The sequence below is a fragment of the Megalobrama amblycephala genome, linkage group LG14, assembly GCF_018812025.1.
Source record: "Megalobrama amblycephala isolate DHTTF-2021 linkage group LG14, ASM1881202v1, whole genome shotgun sequence".
NCBI lineage: Eukaryota > Metazoa > Chordata > Actinopteri > Cypriniformes > Xenocyprididae > Megalobrama > Megalobrama amblycephala.
In genome coordinates this window covers 10,679,927-10,696,658 of record NC_063057.1, presented here as the reverse complement: position 1 = coordinate 10,696,658, position 16,732 = coordinate 10,679,927, and the positions used below count along the sequence as shown (strand labels likewise).

The 16,732-nt window shown below is 38.1% G+C and overlaps 2 protein-coding genes and 1 non-coding gene across 10 annotated transcripts in view; all 3 read right to left on the bottom strand.

Annotated features, from left to right (window-relative positions):
• Positions 1 to 38: 38 nt before the first annotated feature.
• Positions 39 to 3,999, bottom strand: ankrd16 (ankyrin repeat domain 16). Its single transcript, XM_048157164.1, has 7 exons — positions 3,531 to 3,999; positions 1,133 to 1,353; positions 1,004 to 1,046; positions 811 to 919; positions 566 to 727; positions 388 to 466; positions 39 to 287 (listed from the first exon to the last, which is right to left on the bottom strand). The coding sequence occupies exons 1-7, from the start codon at positions 3,863 to 3,865 to the stop codon at positions 133 to 135; spliced, it is 1,104 nt and encodes a 367-aa protein (XP_048013121.1). The 5' UTR covers positions 3,866 to 3,999; the 3' UTR covers positions 39 to 132.
• Positions 3,359 to 3,446, bottom strand: trnay-gua. Its single transcript is given in 2 exon segments — positions 3,359 to 3,394; positions 3,410 to 3,446. It is a non-coding gene; the product is annotated as a tRNA-Tyr (tRNA).
• An 837-nt stretch (positions 4,000 to 4,836) lies between the features above and the next one.
• The window catches only part of pcloa (piccolo presynaptic cytomatrix protein a), a 63,122-nt gene continuing 51,226 nt past the window's right edge, over positions 4,837 to 16,732 (bottom strand). For 5 of the 8 annotated variants that reach the window (XM_048156993.1, XM_048156994.1, XM_048156995.1 and 2 more), the window contains 8 exons: positions 16,464 to 16,535; positions 15,957 to 16,206; positions 15,271 to 15,459; positions 10,838 to 10,979; positions 10,597 to 10,652; positions 9,835 to 9,969; positions 7,918 to 8,063; positions 4,837 to 7,843 (listed from right to left, as the gene is read on the bottom strand). In XM_048156993.1, coding sequence (XP_048012950.1) covers positions 7,700 to 7,843; positions 7,918 to 8,063; positions 9,835 to 9,969; positions 10,597 to 10,652; positions 10,838 to 10,979; positions 15,271 to 15,459; positions 15,957 to 16,206; positions 16,464 to 16,535 — 1,134 coding nt within the window. In that variant the 3' untranslated portion in view covers positions 4,837 to 7,699. Of the gene's footprint in view, positions 7,844 to 7,917; positions 8,064 to 9,834; positions 9,970 to 10,596; positions 10,653 to 10,837; positions 10,980 to 13,885; positions 14,048 to 15,270; positions 15,460 to 15,956; positions 16,207 to 16,463; positions 16,536 to 16,732 lie in introns of all 8 variants that reach the window. The other 3 variants (XM_048157000.1, XM_048156996.1, XM_048156997.1) reach the window with 3 other exon arrangements.

Below are 16,732 nucleotides of genomic sequence, written 5' to 3'. Positions count from 1 at the left end.
ATGTCATACGAAAAGGCACAAATAAATAATTTACCATATGACTTTCATAAAAAGCATTTATTTTGTAACTTTGTATCTCCACATTTGCTTAATATTCATTCGAAGCAATTATTTATTCATTTGACACAGTGATTACATTTCAAGACCTTCAAACACTTCTTTAATGCTAGTTTTTTTGGCGTACTGTCTTGCTGTATTGCCTGTGTTGTCTTCAGTATCTGTGAGTCCCAGCTGCAGCAGCGTCTTAACGGCGTCCACATGCTGGCCAATGCAGGCCATATGTAGAGCTGCAAACCATTAAAAATGATTTCACTAAAAAGATCCTTATAATGGCATCTCATTAAGGTGGCATGCAATGAAATACACTGTAAAATGTACTCCTCCTACCTGATCTTCCTTTTGTGTCTCTTGCATGAAGATCAGCGCCCAGAGAAAGCAGTGTTTTTATGGTGCTTGTGTGACCTTCCTGAAAAACGAGCATCGAGATTGAAGCTAGATTAGAAGAGGAAGTTTTTTTAAAGGTATTATCTTATCTGTGCTTCAGGTTTAATGCAACAGATACAACCTTAGCAGCATAGTGCAATGCAGTCAGATCCAGTTTTGTGGCTCTTGAGTTTATATCAATTCCAAGGTGACGCACAAGGAAAGAAAGTGCTTCTTCTTGAGCAGTAACAGAGGCCTGGTGCAGGGGCTGCGCTCCGAGAATATCTACTGCTGAGGGACATGCCTAAACCAGATAAACGTGTACATGTTCACAATATAGTAAAAGAAAACAACATAAGTTAATGATATGTGCAAATATGTGCTTACCTGGTGATTCTCAAGGAGCAATTTAGCAATAGCTATGTGTCCATTCCTTATGGCATCCATAAATGGTGTGACTCCACAACTGTCCTTCCCATCAGGCTCATAGCAACAACTGAATTAACATGCGAGCTATGTGAGCTATAGTAAATAATAAGGATCTGTGCTATTCACAAAACACACTCATACTCAATGTTACCTTTTAAGCAGAATCTTCACAGCATCCTCACAGCCGTGCATTGCTTGGGTGAGAAAATGGCATGGAAAAAAGATACATAAGTGCGTCATATGGCAATCTGAAAACACATTAATTTGTGTGCTTCCATACCAGCAGTGTGAAGGGGCGTCCTGCCGGTTTTGCTCTTTGTCTTCCAGACCTCAGGTTTGGCCAGTAGGAGGCGGTGTATGATGTCTGGATCTCCTTCTCTGCATGCAATGTGGAACGAGTTCCATCCATCCTTGTTCTGCAGCATTGGGTCAGCACCGTGATCCAGGAGCTCCAGGACCACCTCAAGGTTTCGTCGGGTACAGGCCATCATAAGAGGGGTCCTAGAGAGGTTAAAAGTCAGTTTTGTTAAAACTCAGCAAAGCTGAACAAGAACAAAGAGCAATGTTGTTATTGTTAACTAAAATTAAAACTAAAACTATTAAAAATACTTTTTAAACTTTTTTGTTAGTTAAAATTAAGCTGAAAAATAAATAAAACATACATATTATATTAAAACTTAAATGTAAAAAACAAACGAAAATGAGAAACTGCTAAAACGTAAACTAAAATCAAAAATGAAAATAGAAAACTAAAAGCTAATATATTATAATATAATTACTATAATAGTATATAAATAATACTAAAATAATACTGATGTACATGTCACTCAAAAATAGACTTTACTGCCATTAAATATTATGTTCTCCATGGATGTATGTACATATACACTATAATTGTACAATTTATACTTTGAGCTCAAATTTACAAATAGTTATAATAATTTATATTTATTTACTTTTAATATTGTAGCTATTTTTTAAGTTAAAATCTGTATATTCCTTAAGTACATTTCATTTTTTCATTTAATCAGTTTAAAATTGAATAAAAAATCAAATAAAATAAAATGAAAAATGTATGTTCTACTATAGCATTTATTCAGATTTTTAATTAGCTTTAATTTTATTATAATTTTATTTCTATACATTTTAATTTTATAATTTATATATTATAGACTTTCCTTAAAGGTGCAATATGTAGGATTTTCTGTCCGCTAGAGGTCGCTAGAAGCCTATTCAAAACAAAAGCGTAGCTTGATGTCACCAAGTTTTAGCGCGGAATCTTGGGACATGTGGTCTTCACCTCACAGCCGGTGGAAAAGAATCAGGATAGGACTCGGGAAGAAATCACGTTCATGGATGCGAACATTAACGTTACTGTAGTATGAAGCGGAGCAGGACCGAGTGTTGCGGGAGCTGAACAAGGTGCAACACACACCGCGAGCATCGGAACTTTTATTATGCCACAGTCACCGTCGCTGCTTCCGCTTTTCCGGTCAAGCGTATGAGGTAACACAGCTCTGTTTATCATATTAGATACATTTGAGAGTGTTGAAAATTATGTTATAATGTTACTCTGTGCGTTCGCTCGGCGGCTGCTGTGAAACACTGTTACACACTGTAGTAAGCTAGACTGATTTTAGAATATCATATTAAATACTGGATGGCTTGTGTTGATAAATGGCATGCAATTAATTTTAAAATGTATTGTATGATGGAGAAAATTCTGTATTACTGCTACTAAAAATAAAGCTGCATCTGATTATGCTATGTTAGCTACTTCACAAAATAGTGTTTTTCTCTGAGGCATAAAGCATGGTATTCGCAAAAAATCAAGAAAATAAGATTTAAACAATAAGACTAAACATGTTGAGCTATATAACAATAATTAGTTTTCTGTCTATAAATGTATTAAAACAGATGTTCCACTGTCTATTAAAGCCGGGGACACACTTATTAACGATTGTAAGGCCGATTATGAATGTAATTTGATACTAACGACTAATCATGCCCAAACGTGCCGAGTCAGAGCCAGTTGCGTTCAGTCGGTGTTTATAGCCAGCATTTAAAATCATATAGTGTGTTGAGTTCAGTCTTAGAATGTTTCAGCTAGTCGTTAAGTGTATCCCCAGCTTAAAACATGTAATATATTAAAGCGTCTTTAGCGTTTCCATGGTTTCTACAAAATAAAACCGGAAACCGCGGGTCACGCGGATATGACGCAATTGACAGGCGACTCCTCACACGTCCCGGAGCCTTGGTTAAAACTGCAATTTTCTCACGATTTACAAATAGTTGGAAACATTTGGGATATTGTAAGTACTCAAGTGAACAAAATATATAACACTGGTCTGGTTTTTGGATGTTTTACTGCAAAATTTTTACATATTGCACCTTTAATCCTTAATAGTTGTACTTAACTATTACAACGCCAGTATTACCTTACGTACACATATATATATATAAACAGCAGCAGACGAACTGTATTTTGAATTAAGATAAAAACATTTCCTTCGAGCCGGATTCGAACCAGCGACCTAAGGATGACAGTGTTGAACCTCTACAGTCCTCCGCTCTACCAACTGAGCTATCGAAGGCGTTGAGAACCTCCTCGCTGTGAGATTGGATATTCCATTCACTTCATGCAAATTCGAGCAGTCACTTCCATGTTTATGACGTACCAGTCTGCTTTCTTCAAACTGTCTATTTTCGCTCCCCTGGCGATTAGATACCGCACACACTCACAATGGCCCATGGAAGAAGCCTCATGCAGAGCTCTCTTGTAGTCGCTGTTGTACACATCAATGTCCATGTTGAGCTCCTCTACTAAATAACGCAAAATGTCCATGTGTCCATGTCTGGCAGCATAGTGCAGTAAAGTATCTCCAGATTTCCCAAAATGAGTATAGATGACAGACTGCTTGTTTACGTGCTCATTGAGTTGCTGTTTAACTGTGCACAGCTCTCCATGTTGAATTGCTTTGATTAAGTGTTTTAATGTGCTTTCTTCCTCCATTTGGCTCAATAAAATCCTGCTAAATAGACTGCTTTAAAAGTTAAAAATACACACAACAGTGATGCATTACTGGAAAATGATAAGAACAGAGACCTCCAATGTGATTACTGCATGGTCGAGTAAAATATGAAGACACTAACATTTTCTTCAAAATAAAAGTTCCAGTATTAGTATGTTTTAAATGTTGTTTTTAATTTTGTAAAATACAATGTTTGCACAGAACATATAAAACAAGAAAAAATGCAATAGCAAAGCATTATGACATTACCTCTCACGTTTCGATTTAGTAAAATAAATAAAAAAGAAGAGGGGAAACATGCAAAAGATAAAGCTGTGTATGCAGCTATTACTCATATCGTAAAAATATTAGGCAATTAATAAAATATAATAAAAATATAGGGCCTATCACTTATGTTATGCCGTTGCTTGCTATAGACAATGGGTAACAATATTCATTTTCTGTCCAACTAGCTTACATAACCAGACAGTAAAATGTGATTTTGTAACAATGTAACTTTTTTCTAAACAAACGTAATGCCGATCACTTTAATATTTTTACTGTAAAGTTGTGCAGTTTTGGGGGATTTATGGTATTTTTTTATTATTTATTTGCCTCAATTTGTAATAATTTAAATATATACATTTATATAAAATAGCAAGATTTTATGTTAAAAAAGATCTACATTTCTCAATTTCATTCATAGTGACAGACATGAGAAATGTGCCTTGGTTTAGTGGACGACTGCTGCCATCTACTGGAAAGCAAACACTTTTAAAATTAAAATAATATGAATTTATAACTACAGCCACTAGATGGCTACAGAGGATTACTCAATGGTTCACAATATTAAATCTTTATTATAACTAAAAAAATGACTTTATATCAAAGTTTAGCATTTTTTGTAAGATAGATAGATAGGTGGATTGATGGATGTGAAAGTGGCTTACAAATGAATTCACCTCCAGAAGAATTGTACATATATCATTTATTATTTTGACTTGGGCGTTAGCCTTTTATTACAGCACAATTTGCATAATTTATCAATACCGTTTGTGTACAACCACAAAAACCATGACAGTTGGATTTTTTTTCATCAGTTTACATTAAGTGGAAAACCAGACGGATTATACAAGCATATCTTTGTACAGTCAGCATACATATTTAGATTTGATTAATTTTTCATAATCTTTTTCTCTTTTTGTAAATAGAATCTGGACACAAAAATAGTATGAACAAACCACCAACAAAACATGCAACATCCAAAGTGAAAACACCATATGTTTCCTGATTCTACTTTGAGTCAGTAAGGTCAACATCTGTTCTATATTATACAGGGTTAAACTGGTGTCTGTTGTGCAGGTCAAGTCCAGTCCATCAGAGGCAAGCATGGGGAAAGCTTTTACCCTAGTGCATGTACAACATGTAACACACAGATCAAAACACAATCGCTCTGCTCCTTCCCCTCACACATGCTCTTCGTTGAACCAGAAAACTAATACAAGATCATATTTGTACAAAAAGAAAATTAGTATTTTTATTTCTATTTACATGGCTTCTTTTTATTTATTTTTCATTGTTTTGCAGAGGTGAAAGAGTTAGTGTGGCGAAGTGAAATTTGAGCATGCACGGATTATTCAAAGGAGGCTGCGTATGAATTCATGTGACAATTTGTTATATGATGCTTTTTTTCTCATCTAATTTGTAAACATAAAAAAAACAACAACAACACACATTCAGGGAGATCAGAATATATAATGAAAGCTGAGCATTGTATATAAAGCTGAGTGCAGTGAGATAGTTGTGTTTCCAGACACTGTGTTTTGAAGGGACGGGAATGACGAACCAGTCTGCTATGATCTTGTAAACACATATTTCGTTATGTACATAACTAGCAGTTAAATAGTCCAATAGGTTAATTACCCTACGTTTTTGCAAACTCATTGTTACATGACCTCAAAATAGCAATAAAAAATTAATAAAACAAGCATCAAGCAAAAGACATATATATATATATATATATAAAAACAAACATATTTACCATGTGAAAAAAAAACATACAAAAATAAAAAAAGTCCTCATTCGTAATGCTTTATCTGTCCTCCGACCACTAAACAATAAGTACACCAGATGCATTTTCGGTTGCATAGAATAACATACACAGAAACTGCAGATTTTGGTAGTTTGGCTTGGCAAAAAAAGGTTAAAGGTCGACTTAACCCTTAACACTGGACGTTTGAGTGAAATATAAGTGCTTGACCTGTAAAATGGCTGGGTTATGTGTTGTGAAGGTTGTATCCACACATCCTAAGTTTCAAGGCATAAAAACATAAAAAAAAACAACAACATTATAACAAATAACACTAATGGCATTTGATTTAAGTGTCTGCATTGCGAGGTGGCCACACTTTTCTGAAAGTATGAGATGGTGCGCTCAGCGTCTAAATGTCTCCTTTTAGACATGTAAACCGAGAATATAAATACAGTTAGCCAAAATGATCTGTAAAATTAAAAATGAACACATAGCGATGTCATGACCCTGATCCTCATTGTTATCGCCTTTCAGCTGAACCTGCTTGATCAAAGATCAGCCAATAAAGTTTAAGCAAGGCTTTTTCATCGAAACCTGAGTGTTTAGGAGTTTGTTTTTAATAAAACATAATATCAACATTGTATCAGCAATATGATGACTTCAACATGTGGACAGACACTACACTGACCCATTCAAACTCAGATCCTCGAGTAATCAAGAGAGACCGAAGCGTATGTGTTTGTGTGGGGGGTTGACAGCGTTTGACTATTTTAAATGGCAGGATGTTCCGCTTTTTTGATCAACTAAGAAAAAAAAAAAAATTAAAAATCAGCCTACATTCGTAAAATGCTAGACACAAAGTGCAAATCAAATAACAGTGCTGGATTTGACATTTTCAACTGATGCTGCCGCATATTGGATATTTCGTCTTGTCACATTCATCAAATGAGATAGCAAATCATAACAATCAGCAAACGCTTTCTATTCATTTCTGTGTGAGTCATAAGAGACTGGCAGTTTTCTTAAACGTTTAATTCTTTGTTATTATCCACTTCTTGATTCATAGAGTCTTAGGGCTCTGAAACCGTACCTCTAAATTCAGTATCGCACAGCGAAAGACAAAAGCGTTACTTCTGTGAGTGGAAATAACCGTACTGACACAACAAATCATCACAACACCCAATAAATCATATTTCATTCATTTCAATCTGTCTATAATATACCATAAAATACTCTTCTAATCCATTGATAATATGCTTTAAATATCAGTTCTTTCAACACATAATAACATCTGAGAGGGAATGTAAAATAACAATAAATATCTAAACTATCATACAAAAATAATGTATATGATATATGTCTCTATCTGTAAATAATCATAATGTTCTCATATATGAGTAATGCACAAACTGGAAATTTTCTCTCTATCATCTAACTGTCTGCTGTGGACCAATGTACACATATTATCATACATACACACACCGGTATAAATATGTGTCGATAAGTGTGAGTGATAGTGAAAGTGCATGTACACATACACGTATGAACATTGTGTGCTCAATTTTTTGAGCCTTTCCCAATGTAGAGATCTGCATCTTGTTACTAAAGGTCAGATCTTTCCTGTAAACACCATTATACACCTGTTTCTCCATGGCTTGGGTTAACACAATCACACGTGCCAGTGCAGTCGGGAAGCTCCCTGTGTTGGCCCTCCAAATTCAGCTCAGTTTAGTCCCAAAGAGTGCGGCAGGGATGTGCGACTCCACTGCCTGGTCTGTCCTCGCGCCTCATCCGACCGCCGTCTTTAGGAGTGGATCTGAGCTGTGCTGGCCAGCAGCTTGTGCCAGCTCACCACCCGTTTCCGCAGGTCTACCTTATCGAGCCACACGTAGGCTTCGCCAATTAGGGTCTTCTTTACGAACTTGCCTCCATTTGAAACGAGAAAAAGCTGCAAGGATTGGAATAAGTATGAATCGCTACTTTAAGTTTTATGCATGTGTACAGGGTGCGTCGATGCCGTACCTGAATGGAATGACCTGCGGGGTTCATGCAGAAGCGGAAAGTTTCGTTGAAAGACGGTTCGCGATCGTGACGACACACTCTGGTCTTCTTCTTGATGATTCTTTTCTGAGTAGCCACATTCACCACATAGAGTTTCACATACAGGTCTGTAACAGAACATCAACAGTAAGTACTGAGCTATCATTACATCTATGATTGCTTATTTTTTTATTATATAGTGGTAATTTATAATTATGTGTTGTGACATCTCTGGAAGTCCAAACAATTTCAACCCAAAATATAAGAAACAGCTGATTGTGTATATTGTATAATTATGCAAATGGTCACACTTTAGTTTAGGGTCAAGTTCTCACAATTAACTATGACTTTGCTTCAATGAACTCCTAATTACTGCGAATTCATAGTTAGTAAGATAGTTGTTAAATTTAGGATTAAAGGGATGTAGAATATGGTCATGCAGAATAAGGCATTTATATGTGCTTTATAAGTACTAAAAAATAGCCAATATCCTAGTAATATGTATGCTAATAAGCAACTAGTTAATAGTGAGAAGTGTTACTGATACCTTAAGATTAAAGGATTAGTTCACTTTCAATAAAATTTTCCTCATAATTTACTCACCCCCATGTCATCCAAGATGTCCATGTCCTTCTTTCTTCAGTCGAAAAGAAATTCAGAAAATTCAAGGATTATTCTCCTTATAGTGGACTTCAATGGCCTCCAGATGGTTGAAGGTTAATATTACAGTTTTAGTGCAGCTTCAAAGGGCTTTAAACGATACCAGATGAGGAATAAGGGTCTTCTCTAGCGAAATGATCGGTCATTTAAAAAAAAAAAATGAATAGAAATGATCGCCTTCCAAGTGGTTCCACCAAAACCGCACTTTTGTATTCTTCAAAATGCTTATGCTTTCCCTATTCTACTTACGGAACAAATGCAGCGCCAGTTCCATTTTTTCCGTAAGTAGAATAGGGAAGGGGTAGGACATACAGCGGAAGTTTTTAAAAGAATTCGAAAGTGTGATTTTGGCGAAAGCACTTGGAACGCGATCATTTGTTTATATAAAGCATATACATTTAATTTTTTTTCGAAAATGTCGGACCGTTTCACTAGAAAAGATAAGACCCACTAGATAAGACCCTTATTCCTTGTCTGGTATCGTTTAAAGCCCTTTGAAGCTGCACTTAAACTGTAATTTTGACCTTCAACCGTCTGGAGGCCATTGAAGTCCACTATAAGGAGAATAATCCTGGAATCATTTCTTTTTGACTGAAGAAAGAAGGACATGGGCATCTTGGATGACATGGGGGTGAGTAAATTATGAGGAAAATTTTATTTGAAAGTGAACTAATCCTTTAAACAAATACCTGCAGGCCTGCATTAAAATTTGCATAAGACATAAATTTACTCAAAACTACAGAAATTGGGTTAATTGTGACAGAAATTAAATCCTGCCTGTTAGCTTTGAGGCTAATGCTAGTATGTAGCATCATGCTAGTATATTCCTAAACATTGATAAAATAAATATTTTGTAAATATGCACAGGAAAAATGGGCCAAAAATATTAATGACTTATGTTGCACCCACAGGCATTGACAGTTTTTTGTCCAATCAAATGCCCGTTAGGATTAGCGATAAGGTCTCTGCCTCTAATGCCATCTGCCATCGATAAGCAATAGCAAATAGCAAATCTATTTTTTGTCGGGCTATGATGTAAACTAAAGCCTGATGGCTATTTGAATAAAAACCCATTGGATATGTCCCATCCCAACTTTCTGTTTAAACAGGAAATATGTCAGAACTACATTTCTGTAAGAACATTTGGGAAGTTTATATTAATGAAGCATTGAGTTTACCAAATCAGCTCGAGCTATAATAAGCGTGAGTGAAAGCGTTTGCAGTCACGTGTCTTGTTACCCGGGAGGTGGTCAGGAGACTTGAATTTGTAGGTGATGTTTCTGCACTGGAGGATCTCAAGCACTAGGTGTTCACCCTCTGTCTTCATCTCCTTCTTCAGGGCGATCTTTATCTCCCCCATCACCTGAGTCTTACCTAAGCATGCACATACACAACCATGTCAATATCTCAGTTCTTCTTCCCATTTCTTATCTCTGTATCTCTTCCTCCCACATTCTGTGAATCTCTGATTCACACAGTGATGATAAATAACACGGCACAGGAAATAGATTAATCCATAAGGAACTATATTATTCCACCCTTAGATAAGGCACAGGTAAAAGTAATATAATATAATATAGTTTAAAAGGTTGGGGCTAGTAAGATTTTTTTTAAATTAATACTTTTGTTTAGCAAGGATCCAATTAATTGATCAAAAGTGCCAGTAAAGCATTTATAATGAATAAAATCCTGTGCTCATCACAGTAATAAATTACGTTTTAAACATATTAAAATAGAAAACATCTATTTTGACAGTCATTTAAGATTATTCCGCTGAAATAAATACAGCCTTGGTGCGCATAAGAGGCTTCATTTAAAAAAATGTACAGACCCCAAACTTTTGAACTGTACTTTACATGAAACTATAATCTAATATTGTTTATAATCTAATAAATTATAATTAAATATCCTTGTGCAGTATAATACTCTCAAATACACTGCTATTGACACAAACATGCACAAATAATCACAGAGCCACACAACATCCCATGCAAACATTACCCTCTGTATCTCCATGAGCGGATTTCACAGCTTCTGTGCCGTTTGGAATCTTTCCACTGAATAATAAACAACATCAGGTCAGAGTACACATGGAGTGCCAAGAAAAGGGAGGGATTTACATAAATCATAAATAAAAGAGTGTTCTAGATATACTACCAAATAAAACCAAGAAACTAGATTATTTAAAACAAAACATGATTGATTAGCAATTATTATGAGAGTCATACGGAAAAGCACTCACAATCTTGGAACCTGGAAGATAGCACTATCCACCGCATTGGTCCCGCCATCTTCATCCAATAGGCTAAAGGCACTGCCACTCAGACCGCTGTCCAATGAGGCTGCAGTAACAGGAGCATCACCAGATCTATGGCTGCGGGACGCTGTTTTTGAAGTGGACTATGTGAGTTGCACAAGTCACATATACTACTTATGACTGGCAACTATCAATTATGGGGTAGATGTCCACATATCCACTCCCAACACATACACACACACATACACACAAATACTGGTACTGCTGGCAACATTTAAAGAAAGCATGACAGCACTCCATAAATGAAAGGAAATATCACAGACAGAGATATGCTAAGCAGACATCAGATGACAGAAGCCAAAGCACAGACAGAACAAATTAAACTGTTCATTAGTAAACTGTGTGTTTGAGTTTTGCACATTAAGTGTTTTGCCAGAGTAATTACATTATGCTAATACTGTTAGCATTATGTTAAGTTTATTTTATTAGTGGTTACTTACATTTAATTAAATTTGAGGTTTTTTTTTTATGTAGATGCATTTCGGAGTGTTTAACTGAGAGTGATGGCGATGGTGTGACGTGGGATGCATGGTTTTGGCACGTAATTCATGCACACAGCCTTTTTCACACAGATTCAGCAATGACATCTTATGAGACTCTCTTGGGATGGTCAGGGGATTACGCTCCCTTCTAGGGTTTCCTATCACAGTTGAGTGCTACTGGTTTGTGCCCTGGTTTTAGAGAGCACGTTGCTGGACTGTTGAATGAGACTGAGACTCGCTGCATGAATTTTCTGTGAAGTGGCAAAGGGTGAATTCCAGTCGGAAGTGAGCATCAGGCCCTACTCACTTGGAAAAACTGGGCACTTTGAAGGCTGCATGGATTTTGAGAAATATGTGTCACTGTTACTCTACTCAGCAAAGTTAAGGCCTGTTCACACCAACGCAAAACTTTGGTACAAAAATTTGCGATTTGTCTATTCAGACCAGTGTTGCCAAGTCTGCGGTTTTCCTGCAGAATTGGGCTTCCTTTAAGTTGTTGTCATGGGTTAATTTATTCCTGGGGATTAATTTCCATCCCTGTACATATGATTTCGGCACTCCGATACCCCCAAAACACCCCCCAGACATACAAAATAGGTGGAGAATTCAATGGAGAAAATCGCATTGGCCTATTTTTGGACTACTTTTGACTTGGCATTGGGCTACCTTTGTTGCATAGATCTGGCAACCCTGGTTCAGAAAAAAAAAAGGCAGACAGGCTGAATGAAACTGCAATTTCACCTCTGGCAGTAGGTGGCGCTTACGGAAAAGCTTTTTATTAAAGGGTTAGTTCACCCAAAAATGAAAATTCTGTCATTTATTACTTACCCTCATGCCGTTCCACACCCGTAAGACCTTCGTTAATCTTCGGAACACAAATTAAGATATTTTAGTTGAAATCCGATGGCTCCGTGAGGCCTTCATAGGGAGCAATGGACACTTCCTCTATCAAGATCCATAAAGGTACTAAACACATATTTAAATCAGTTCATGTGAGTACAGTGGTTCAATATTAATATTATAAAGCGACTAGAATATTTTTGGTGCGCCAAAAAAACAAAATAACGACTTATTTAGTGATGGCCGATTTCAAAACACTGCTTCATGAAGATTTGGAGCACAAATGAATCAGTGTATCGAATCATGATTCGGATCGCGTGTCAAACTGCCAACGGCTAAAATCACGTGACTTTGGCGCTCCGAACAGCAGATTCGATACACTGATTCATTTATGCTCCGAATCTTCCTGAAGCAGTGTTTTGAAATTGGCCATCACTAAATAAGTCATTATTTCGTTTTTTTGGCGCACAAAAAGTATTGTTGTCGCTTTATAATATTAATATTGAACCACTGTACTCACATGAACTGATTTAAATATGTTTTTAGTACCTTTATGGATCTTGAGAGAGGAAATGTCATTGCTCCCTATGGAGGCCTCACGGAGTCATCGGATTTCAACTAAAATATCTTAATTTGTGTTCTGAAGAAGAATAAAGGTCTTACGGGTGTGGAACGGCATGAGGGTAAGTAATAAATGACATCATTTTCATTTTTGGGTGAACTAACCCTTTAATATTCTTATGTTTGTCTCAGTATTTGATTTGCTATTTGCAGCTTTCCATTTCTGACACCTACTTATCACAGAGAAGAAACGACAAAGTCAAACATCAGTAACATGTTTTCAAACAGCCGTTCAGATTTTTTTTATTCACTATGATGTTTATAAAGAGCAAATATGAAATAAAGAGAGGGGGGTATGGATTCTTCCACTGCTATTCACTGTCACTTAGCAATATACTCTGTTTTTAAATGCCACCAAGTCACCAAGATTTACGTAACAGCTGAGTCTCCAAGCACATGACATAATTATAACTCTTATTGGTTGGCCAGTTTTCTTCACGGTGCAATGGAAAAGAGATTAGAACATTACTCTCCATTAAAAACGTTCCAGACGAATGTTTGTGATGGTCTGAAGAGATGCATTAACTGCTGTTTACTGAAATGGATTTTTGCAACATTCATCTTGGTGTGAACAGGCCTTTAACTTCATGCTTAATAAATTCATGCTAATGTCTGTTAAGATTGCTGTCTTTTGTGTCTTTAATTCAAATGTTTTTTTAACTTGTGTGCTGTAAATATATAATATTCCTGGGGTGTCTGAGAGCAACTGAGGGCTTTAAAATAAATGCATTTCTTCAGGTTTTAAAACAAATCATGAAGATGACATGATCATAAACCGCAAATTTAGATTCTTGACCATCTTCTGTAACGATGTTGTGTAAAGGGATCCAGTTGCTCACTTTCGTTCGGAACGACCCTTCAGATAGCGTTCCCTTCCCGCAGTGCCTTTCGTTGGCACAAATACACCCTTTGCATTACACCTAGAGTGTCCTCAGCTAGTTCCGCTAGTTAGATGTGCGTTAGTAACTCAACATCCTCTCTCTCTCTCTCTCTCTTGCTGTCATCGGCAATCATACGAGACAACTCTCACCTCCGTCCGGCTGCGGCCTCTCTTCAGACATGGCTTTCCTGAGGGTCAGGTGTCGGCCATCAGGGATCTCACTGGCCGGCGACTCGGACGGGGCTCTCTGAATGGTGAGCACACCAACTACGCTGTGCCGGTGGTGCCTCGGGTCGAGGCGGCCATTTTGGGCTGGGGCCATATATCAGCCACGGGGTGGGGGGGCGAGAAGGAGGGGAGGTTTGGAGAGGGGAGAAGGGGGGCGAGATGGAGACTCAGAGTATGAACTCGTCACAACATGGACACCACCAGCTTTTACTGTAGGTCAAAGTCACATGCAGCCACAGTGCGCGTGGCCCGGCTTGGCTCGGGCTTACGGCGTCAACTGAGGTGCAGTGTAGGCCAGCGAGGGACGCAGAGAGAGTGGAGGCAGGGTGGGATGGTGCTTTACGGCCACATGCACGGCCATCTCGGTGGAGTGGGGTAGCTGCTGAAAAGCCGGCCGTCTGGGACAGAAAACAACTCAATGGGATAAATAAAAGAGGAGTTAAAAGAAAGGTTGTCAGGGCTGTCGTGAAGGGCTCAATTGGGCAAAACATGGTGCTATGTGTTGATTATTTGCTTTCTAACTTTAACAAAATGGTTAGTTAAGTCGGTTTAACTAAAATGAAACAATGTTCCAGCATGTCCCTCTGGGGTAAAAGGACAGGTCTGCATGACTAGGTGCCTGACGCGTGCAGTCAGATCTCCTCACAGCGACTGACAGGTCTTAGTAATCTTAGCTAGCAACCTGTGGAAGGCTGATGGGTGGCAAAGGGCATGACTAAGTCTAAGTCACAAATTGTTTATGTTCCTTCACATTTTTGAAGCTGGACTCTACATTAGTTTATGCATATGCATATTGTGTTCCCTGGGAATCAAACCCGTGACCTTTGCTAGCGGCATGCTAGCTGCACTGCAGGAACACTTTCAAGGTTTAAAGGATCCATTTTAAGGATGCAATGAAACCATCACACATAATAGATTCATTCATAGTTTAGCTCTGTTACTTCAAAGTATATATACCTTTATTTTTTATTTTTATAAATTATTTATTGTCCAGTCTAATTATTAAAACACTAAAATGTTTAGTGTAAATGTAAAATTAGTTATTAACTTGTTAAAAAATTGGAAAAAGGATAATAATGTTCCTGTATGCGTGTGTACGACGTGACGTGTTCCCAACACACTGGTGAGAACGCACAGGCGAGGAAGTGAAGTGACAGACTGTGACCACAAGGGGACCAGAAAAAAAAAAACGGGAGAAAACAACAACGGGAAGAGAAAAACAAAAGAGGGCAGTGAAAAAGAACAGGAGGAGGAACAGATGAGAGCGAAGGCAGCCATGCTGTGGAGGTTTTATTTGCGTCGTTTACTTGGTTGGAGACGGGGCTGCTGGCCGGCAGCTTCGGCCGTTGTTGCGGCATCGTCAAGGTGTGCCCGGGCCGTGCCACTTTTGCCATGAGCACGGGAGCCTCCGTGGGGGCGGGCTTGGCCCTCGGAGAGGGACGGCTTCGACGTGCCAGGGCTACTGTGAGATTTCTCAATAGTGGGGACCTGCGTGTCTAAAACAATCAGAACCAAATTACCACAAGGGCCGATTCATTCCCTACTTTTGCCTATTTATTCATTTTAATTCTTCAAAATCCCATTCTTATTTATATTCTACATGAACTACAATTATTATTTTGTTAGTTTACTTGAAATAATTGAGTCTCCTTCTTACACAACTTATGTGATACCTAAGGTCCAACTATTGTGCCCTAGTTAGCATCCTGTCTGAGTGGCCCTGTCACACCCTGCGTGAGGTGGCTGGAGTGAAGCGCTGGTGAGCTCAGCGCCGTTGTGAACTGAACACACATATATGGAGAGCGAGAAGCCAAAGCTTGGAAGCTCGAGAAATACAGGATGGAGAGATCAAGTGAAAGCAAGAACAATACAGAGAGAGTAGAGAAGACAGAATGCCTAGAAATGACAGCAATAGAAGGATGGAAAAGAGGAAGACATCACGACTGGAAATGTGAAAGAAGTGGCAGAAGTGGCATGCGACTTGCGGTCCTACCCTTGGCAGGGTCAGGGAAGATTCCGTGACTACGGCTCTTGATGACCGAGGATTTGGGCGAGTCCTCCTTGCTGTGGCCGGAGGTCTTTGGGGAATGCTGGGTCCCGTGTCCTCCGTGGGGTTTGGGCGAGTGCTGGCGGCCCTGTCCCGAGTGAGAACGCCGGTGATGCTCACCCTCGCTCTGCTCCTTCAGAGGCAGCCAGCGTGGGATGTTGTCCAGTTGTGCCGTGTTGGACAGGTCGATTAGTACCTAGCCCCATACATGCACATTTCAGAATTATTCAGTGATAGTAGAGCACGTATGTGTGGATTGTAGTCCATCTTTTTGGCCCTGAATATATATATATATATATATATATATATATATATATATATATATATATATATATATATTTCTGGTTATTTATTTATTTATTTTTTGCACAGGAAATGTATATACATATATATACACACTTCTGTATCGTTTAGACTTTTCAAAGTGTGTTTAAAGAACTTGTAGCTCCTCACCTCTCCCAAGAAGTCATTGGCAGAGCTCTTGTCGTAGTCCCACACGCTGACCTCCAGTGTCTTCTTTCTTAGCTAAACACACACCACACAAACACAGAGCAGAAGATTAGATTGAGCAGATTCAATGCCAAGATGATTTATTTTGTGAGTGTATCACTATACATTATCTTAATGTTGTCATTCTATGGAACTCTGCAACTGAATGTTATTCCATGGATCTCTAAATTAGGTGAAGACACCTCAGAAACACTCACAATATTTTCTTCATT